Source organism: Passer domesticus, chromosome 1, assembly GCF_036417665.1.
Source record: "Passer domesticus isolate bPasDom1 chromosome 1, bPasDom1.hap1, whole genome shotgun sequence".
NCBI classification, from domain to species: domain Eukaryota; kingdom Metazoa; phylum Chordata; class Aves; order Passeriformes; family Passeridae; genus Passer; species Passer domesticus.
This window is the reverse complement of record NC_087474.1, coordinates 117,738,623-117,747,152: the sequence shown is the minus strand read 5'-3', so window position 1 is coordinate 117,747,152 and position 8,530 is coordinate 117,738,623. Positions and strand designations below refer to the sequence as shown.

The following is an 8,530-nucleotide window of genomic DNA, read 5'->3' as shown; positions in this document are numbered from 1 at the left end:
TAGTGGGACCATATTTTCTGTGTGTAAACTTGTAGTAGCACAGGTGACTTTCTTATTTTGAGCACATTTATTTGGTAATTTTTTCAAGGTAACACAACTATATGAATTTCCTGTTTTGAGCCAATGTATTTGGTGAGACTTCTTTAAGGCAGTGGAGGAAGATAACAAAACCAAATAAGTGTTATCCCATGAGTGCTTTTCAGATGTCCTTTGCACTTTAATGCAAGTCATAATATTTTAGAAAACAATAAAATTCCCCTAATTGAGTCAAAATTGTTTTAAAGAAGTAATATTTTATTGACTTGTCTGAAGTTTGCCAGGTTACAAAATGGAAAAAAACCCAACTAATGTAGCAAAAAGTTATGCATTAGCAGTAGGAAAAACCTTCCCCCTAAAAGCCTATGATCTAGTGGAGGAAAGTGTGAAAAGACAGTACATGTTTATTCCTGGGGATCAGTGACAACAGCAGTGGTTGAGTAGGAGAAAGGGCTGAGGAGAGCGGCGATGGTGTAGTGGCGGTGACCGGAATCATTAGCAGTGAACACCACCTGGAAAAGGGAAAACTCGTGGTCATAATAAACAATATACAGCCAAAGCTACCTTAGTAACAACTAGCAAGCCCACCCCACTTCATCTGCAGAGCACTTTGCTGGTTCTCTTCAACGCTTTTACCCTTCTGAAGGGTAATGCTTCCCGTTACTTTGTGATTGCCAAGGACTGAGGTATTTCTGCGATTTGGGCCGAGGTCCACAGAGAGCCTCAGCTGTGGTGTAGAGGGATGGAAATACCTGAGCCAGGCAAACTGCTTTGTGATGTGGAATACGAGGGTAAGGGGGAGGTATCTCAAAAGACCAGTAAGAAAAACAGGGGTGAAATTCCACCCAGGGAATTTCAATACAACCCCAGTGTGACGTGGCCAAACAAGGCAGGCAGCTGGAGCCCAAAGCTATTTTCTGTACTTCAGTGCCCCCTCCTGTTTTTAGGACCACTGGTGATGGGTCAGTTTTTGCATTAAGAACTGAGAGGCTAGACTTGCCAGAACAAGGAGAGACCCTTTCCCTAGGACAATTCAAATCTTCTGCTCTTCAAATTAGTCCAATGGGACTTGGGACACACAATTCCCAGGAAAGTATTGTCACCTGGGTTAAATTCCAGCTTTCTTTAGCCTACTATGTGATCTATTTTCTACACCATGAGACACTTTCTATAAGTGGTCTAGAGAATTCTATCGTATGACCAAATTCTAAGCTGCTGGGGCATGAGGACTGTAGGCTTCAGTTACCCTGTACACAGTCAGTCCCTGAACTCTTCCCAGGCTAGCTTGCTGGCCTGTAGGCTGTTATACCAAGGAAAAGCTCCTTCAGCCCGGCTGGAACAATCTCAGTCAGGCACTTTTAAGCACCTTCTGAGGTGTAGCCCTTACAACTTTCAGACATCCAAATGGTTAGGGAATACTTTTGAGGTTTCTTTTTTTGACCTAAATCACCCAAACAGCACCTCAGACTTTATGGACCTGGGACTTAGTAACTTGTTTTAGTCTTCCACTAGAGCTCCATGAACCTGTGGTGTGAAATGTTCTACACCAGCACCAGTACCTGTTCCAGACTACTTAAATTGGGGAAACTTAAATTTAATGACAGATTAAGACTGAAGAATTTAAACAGATTTTTGGATGTGCTAAGTAAATGCAGTAGAATAGAGTACACAATAAATCAGTGTAGCACTGAAAGCAAAGGGAGAGACAGGACATTATCACATTTCTGGACTGCTTGTGAAATTTGAATATCAACAAAATAGTCAATTTTCCTTTCCCACTATGGTTATTTCTTTACTTTTTTTTTTATACCTTCTTCATTTTTTAGTTGTATATTTTGGTACTGAACATCATTTAAAAAAAGGCACACCAGAAAGAATAGTTTTTTTCCTGTAATTACATGTCATATTAAAATTCAGGGATTTTCATGTGGTTGATATGGGGGAAATAGCTCTGATTTAAGCATAACTTATTTCCTATAAAATTAGGGTTTCCAAATCTCTCCATTCCTTCAGCACCAGTAAAAGCAGACTCTTTTTTTGTTTTGTTTTGTGTTGTTTTGGTTTTGTTTTGTTTGGTTTGTTTTTTTTTTTGTTTTTTCCTTGTTTGTTTTTATAAACACTGTCTACTATTGCATAATGTAGCTCTTTTCAAGCAAGATTCCCTACTGGTATGAGTGGGTGAATGGGCACAGATACCCTTTGGAAGAGCTGTGTCAGCATTTGCAGGGAAGTTGGCTTCTCCCTGTGGCTTAGCTGGATATTTACTGCCTCCATTTGCCCAGTGCTGTGTGGCAGTGAACCACTTCACTGAGTGTTGCTGCTCCTTCAGTATTAAAGGGCTGTGTTTGCTTTTTCTAGCTGATGCCACTACACAGGGATGTGTACAGGTTATCAAGGATATTTGCCACTACTCACATCAGCGTATTCATGGAATGCAGAAAGCCCGAGCGCCTTCCAGTACGAGCTGGTTTCAAACTTCACCATGTACTTTCCCTCTACAAACTGTTCTTCTGTCGTGAGATCATGAATCTCTCCATACTCTGTGGTCTTCCTGTAATGATTAAATATCTATATAAATATTTTATACTATCATTTAGATGCTAAACAGAAACAGTCAGTGTGGAATATTAAATAGCAAGAGGTGCCAAATTCTACATTGAACAGCCTAATAAGCTGAAATAATTCCTTCCCTCTGTGTAGTGTATGTTTCCATGCACTGCAGAGTCTGCCATTGCTACCAACTCACCCATATATATCACAAATCAAAGCTGGCTGGTTTAAGGTCCCTCTTTTAGCATCATGTTTAACTTGTACCCAATGTCCTCTGGAACCAAAGGTTACTGTCTTAGGAGAAGGAATGTCATGATGAGAGGCAAGATGCCAAATCTAAAAATAAAACTAAGGACAGAAGAGAAATTTTATTGGAAAATTATTTTGTTTTCTAGTTATTAGCACTGAAGCTCTGGAATTTATTCTTATACAATGATGTGATTTCATGTGACTCTTAATGGTAATGTCTTGAAAAAGCAATTTAGCATCATAAGATTTTAATAATTTGAATTACAATGCCTTGGTCAAAGAGCAGGGGCCTCTTCCACTGGGTACCATATAAATGAGCAATAGGAATTCCCAGCTCAGAGCTTATGTGCTCAGCTCAGAAAAAAAAACTGTGGCTGAAGAAACTCCAGTAGCAAGAAGGAATTATAGCTGGCACTGCACCCTATTTGTTTGAAAAAGAGGCTTTTCAAACTTTGTATGACAGCTGTTTAAATATTTACATACTTAGATCCTAAACCCCATTTATCTCTTTCCCCTCCTTTTACTTAGTTTCTGATTTTTTAACCTTTTGTGTTTGTTTGTTTTTGTTTGGGTCCTTTTCTGCTGAAAATATTTATTTGATATTTATAGCACTTCATAATCACATGATTTAGTAGAAGAAAAAATGAAGAAAGCCTTGACTGGGAGAAGTAGTGCAACTTTTCTGTCTTATGGCAAGGAGTAATTGCCTTGACAGAAAACAAACTTGAGGAGGATGAGTGGAAGTGGAGAAATCAGTGGCATGCTGCTTATCTGGGACAGGATCACTTGTGCTGTTGGGCTTTTCTTTCCCAGTCCCTTTCTCTTCCTTCACCTTATTTGTAATCTTTGGTTAATGGTGGTAAATAAAAAAAAGGCTGAATGACAGAGCTTTTGCTTAAATTTAGAGGTAGCAGGATTAAAAATTCCATGCTAATTTTAATTTTTCTTATTTTCAAGACTGACAAAATCTCACTGGTCCAATACTAGTGTAATAGAGTGTATCCAGGGCAGACCAAAGCTTCAGAGAATCAAAGTCCTATTTGAAACAAGTATCACAGTCAGTTTGTAAAGTGTATGCATCTGTTTTCTTTTAGTTTAATTAGTAATTCCTGGTTTGATCTATATTGCTTTAATAAAAGAAGAAAAAATTAATTTGTGAGTGTCCTTGAAGCTGTGAAACAGAATTACCGAGATCCTGCAGAAAAGAGAAGTTAGCAATCCATGTACTTCTGCCTAAAATCTGGATAGTCTAGACAAGCAATTAAAAGGAAAAATGGTGTCTGCCTCAAAATCTTCATTCAGAAAACAAATTAGTTTTAGTTTGAGAAAAGCATGGATGGAGCTGGAATGGTGCTTTCCCTAAGGGGTACTGCTCGAGAGTATCAGATGTTAACCATCCAGACCAGCTGGGAAACTGGAAACAAGAGCTCACTTGAAAAGGCATGCCCACTACCAGAAGTTAATGGCACTTTCTTTATTTTAATTATTGAGTGGTAGCCATTCAAAGCAACTGGTCTCACAAGGAAACCCTTCAGCATTACTGCTGCACTGACAGCCAACAGGACAGTGTGTGATTCAGAGCCTGGAGGGGATTAGCACAAGGCAGAGGATGCTCAGCATTCAGCACTAGTAGCAAAATGCTGTGATTTCTTCTGAACAGCACTTGTATTTCTGTCTGAGTGGGGGACTAAATATAACATGGTTCCTTATTTTTAACAGGATGTGGACTGCCAGCATCTGTTGTAAGATGGGCAGTTAAATTAAAAAGCTGTGCTTTTCCAGTAAAGTTACTACAATGCCAGCCCATACTGCAGTCCCGATCCTCTCTTTGACTGTCTGGACCTTAGTTGTATATTGTGGTCAGGTTAAATCTACACTGTCTGTACAATGATGTTTTTGAACTCTTAGGACATACTGCACTGAGATAAACTGTGCTCTCGGATGCAGACTGATGAGGAAATATGTCAGGAAAACTAGCTCTTTGGAGTTAAAAAAAAGGAGGGTTGGTGAACTACTTCAAAACACAGAAGTCTTTTCTTTCATGACTTGTAACCTAGGTCACATGAAAACTGTGTTCACTGACTGCAACTCTTGAACCACATGATTAGACCTAGATTTCAAAAAACTTGTGAGGAGTGAGAAGATCAAAGCTAGTCATGGAAGGAGCTCATATAGAATCCGAATCACATGTTCTGTGCCCTAAAACCTTCCCCGGTATGTCTTAGCTCAAGTTATCTCTTGCATATTTTTAGCTAGAATAATTTAGAAATAAGCCTCTTAATAAAGTCAGCTCCTACTATTCTAACTCCCCCACTACCCCTTAAACACCATTACTCAAATTCAACAGTTGCTAAATACATTTGCTTAATTCCATGAAGTGTGTGTGCAAAGTAAACATAAGAAAACAAAATGGTAAAAACACAACTACAACAGACATTTGTACAAAATGTAACTTTCCTGTATGTATCTGCTAGGTACTGTAACTTCAAAATGTTATTCACCTGACAGGAGTATTTACAGATTGTGTTCCTGGATTCATTCATGTTTTCAGCTGTTTTAACACAGGGAAATTCTGGCTTCCCCAAAAGAATAAAGTTGTAATTGCATATGAAAACTTGGTTTAAACAACTGTCATCACCTAAAGTCAATGGTATCACTGAAAGCAGCCTTGGTTATGATACAAGTCAAGAAAAATGTCAAAATCTTTATCTGCAATAAAAGTTGTGGTTTAATGTTCATTCACTGCCATCCCCCAGCAAAATGGTTCTCACTTGCCTATGGTTAATCTTCTCAATTTATGTTTAAGAAGGTGTGATTTGATTTTCTTAAGTGTACTAACCTAAAGTGTCATCAGAAGTTGTAGTCTAATAACTACAGGATTTGTCTCCATGGGCTTGTTGAGAGCAGGGTTGCAAACTGAACAAGAAAACACTATTATGCCCCAGAAGTGAGGCATTTAATAATGTCATTACATTTCTCTTATTCTTCTGTAAATTTTATTTTGTATTAACTGTTAAACAGTACTTGATGAAACATTTGAAATAATTTGGTTTTCTAATAATGAAAGGAATGCTCACTAGGGATAAGATGTTATCCTTGTCTTTGCTTTCCTTGAAAAAAAAAGTGTCACTTTTCTTGGAGTTTCCCTGTTCATTAAAGCGTATAAATCCATTTTAGGAGTCATTTATTCATAGGTTAACACTCAGCACTTGGGAGTGGAGTTGTTTGTTTTTTCAGACTTGTAAACTTTATTGCTATTCTTCAATGGGTAAAAAGCATTTTTTGGTTTTCATTATATACAAAGAAACCATTCAGATGTAGAGAAAGTTATCTCTCTTTACAGTCTTCTTCTCTGGAGCTTTCTTTTTTATTTTTCCCTGCTGCTCATGTGTAAATCATGCTATAAAAAATCCTAGTAAAAAACAGTTAAATGTACAGTTGACTCCTGTCCATTCTTGTGCTTATCATTCTGTGCTTGAATATTCTGCTGCTACTGGAGACTTCTCTTGAGTTATTTAAAAATCTGATTCAACAATTTTTTGCAATGAAAGTTAAATGTCTAAATACCTCAGCTACTTGAATGTTAGTAAATTGTGTTCTTCTGTTACTCATACACCTGTCACAGACTGAAGGTATTATTGTCTGACCCTCTGTGATGTCCTACAGTATTTGTAAGGATGTTAGGTACTGTTAGGTATGTTAGGTATTGGTCTGTCATTCTAGAAAAAGACAGAGCTAGAGAAATGGCCTCAAACTGCTGAGATTTTGCTTCTGTGTTGTGTTACAATAGAACTCTTAAAAACTTTCTGGTCAAGGAGTTTCTTCCAACCAGCACATTTGGTACACAAAAGATGAATAATGCAATTATTATTTACATGCGTGCAGACAAAACTTACAGAGAAGATTTTGTATGTGACTGCTGCAAATAGAGCTCTATATCCATTGCATATGAAGATAGGTTAGTCTGGATTATCTACAAAATGCTGGTAAATAGGCTTTTTTTTTCTTTCTATAGAAAGGAAAGATAATATTGAAGCTAGGAGAAAAAATAAGTATCAAAAGTAGTCCCTTACAAAGACAAGATGAGCATCTGAACATATTTTTGCAATTAACATTTCAGTCACAGGTAATTTCCACTTAAATCGAATGGATTTGAGATCAGAATTCATGTGCTGATAGCGTGGCACGTATCACAAAACATATTTCTGTTTTGATCAGAACTCCATTCCTTTAACTCCTCAATTGCTTGCCCAAGGCACCTTGAAAATGGCTCTAGAAGACCACACAACTTACCCAACAGCAAAGTCCTGCCAGCTTCCATCTTCAGCCTGTTTAAAAACTTTAACATTTACGTCAGATGCAGGGCTTCCTCTGACTGCATCCAGCACTTTCACCATAAGAGGGCATTTGGAATCAACAGAGCCATGGGAGACCTTGGGGAAAGGAGGAGAAGTTGTGTAGGAACTGTTCACCAAGCCTGCAAAAACCTCCTCCCAAAGAACAGATAGATTCTAATTGAAGAATTACTATTCACTTAGAAGCAAATTCTCTGCAAATGATATTCAAAACTAATTTCCAAACATCTATTTCTTAAGCAGAATATCTTAGAGCTTTATACTGATACTTTATTACACACACACACAGATTGCTTGATCAATATTTAAAGTTGCTCTGAATGGCTATAGGAAAATGGTATAATGTTATACCTTTATAATATGATCACAAATATGAAAGTAGCAAATTCTTTTAAGTGCAGACAAATTATGTAATCTAGGCAAACCAACAAAGAAATACATATGACACCCTAATGCTGAAAGAATATCCCTCTCTTAGGCTTCATTACATTATAAGGAATCCTTAGTCATACCTCAAAAATATTTTTAAGTGCTTTAGAGAAGCACTTATTTGGTGAAGCTGCCTCTTTTTTGAGATATGGGATGTGAGTCATGATCAGATAGAAACAAAACAAAATAAAAGGTCACATCACCTAGATCCCTGACCCTTCCATAATACCTTAAAATAGGTGGGGAAATGACAAGACAAGAAAAAGGTTTTGAAAATTCTGAAGAATACTATAAAAAAACCCCAGAAATAGCATTCTGACAAAGCCCAATGGTTACAGAATTTCATGAATGAGGAAGATGCTAGTCATCTAGAAAATCTAGATTATCATTATTGTAATGATTGAGTTTGAAAACAAAGAAACTCACCAGTGGTGCAGCTTCAGAGAAAAATACCAGTCCAGCTAAGAAAACAAAAAGCACAGACTGAAAGGCCATTCTGCTTGCTGTTAGTGAGCCTTGGTGCCAGCAGCCAGGAGCTGAGGGGATTTAGGATTTTTATAGCCAATCCAACAACAAAACAGGCTGCTTATTGGGTGCCCATATGACTCCAAAACTGCTGATTCTGATTATTTGCTTAGTAAATAGGCCAATCCTAGAGTCAGTCCATTGCTTCATGGCACTGCCATTGAAGTCAATGGAAGGACTGCAGGATCACTAGAGAAAAGAAAATAAGTAACGGACACAAACATGACCCTTGCCTGGGGAGATTACACTCGTAGAAAGCCCTCCACAAAATAACACAAATGACCTTTGTTTGCCCAGAAATCCAACTAGTTCTAGGAGAATTTCTCTATCTTGCCCTCAGGTTGTGCATGATAATGCCCCAATGCTTCCTCTGCATCTGCCCCATG

General features: G+C 37.9%; 1 protein-coding gene across 1 annotated transcript; it reads right to left on the bottom strand.

Annotated features, from left to right (window-relative positions):
• Positions 1-273: 273 nt before the first annotated feature.
• Positions 274-8,223, bottom strand: LOC135278398 (transthyretin). The gene is made up of 4 exons (XM_064384926.1): positions 8,046-8,223; positions 7,129-7,268; positions 2,452-2,587; positions 274-548 (listed from the first exon to the last, which is right to left on the bottom strand). The coding sequence occupies exons 1-4, from the start codon at positions 8,112-8,114 to the stop codon at positions 441-443; spliced, it is 453 nt and encodes a 150-aa protein (XP_064240996.1). The 5' UTR covers positions 8,115-8,223; the 3' UTR covers positions 274-440.
• Positions 8,224-8,530: the final 307 nt, after the last annotated feature.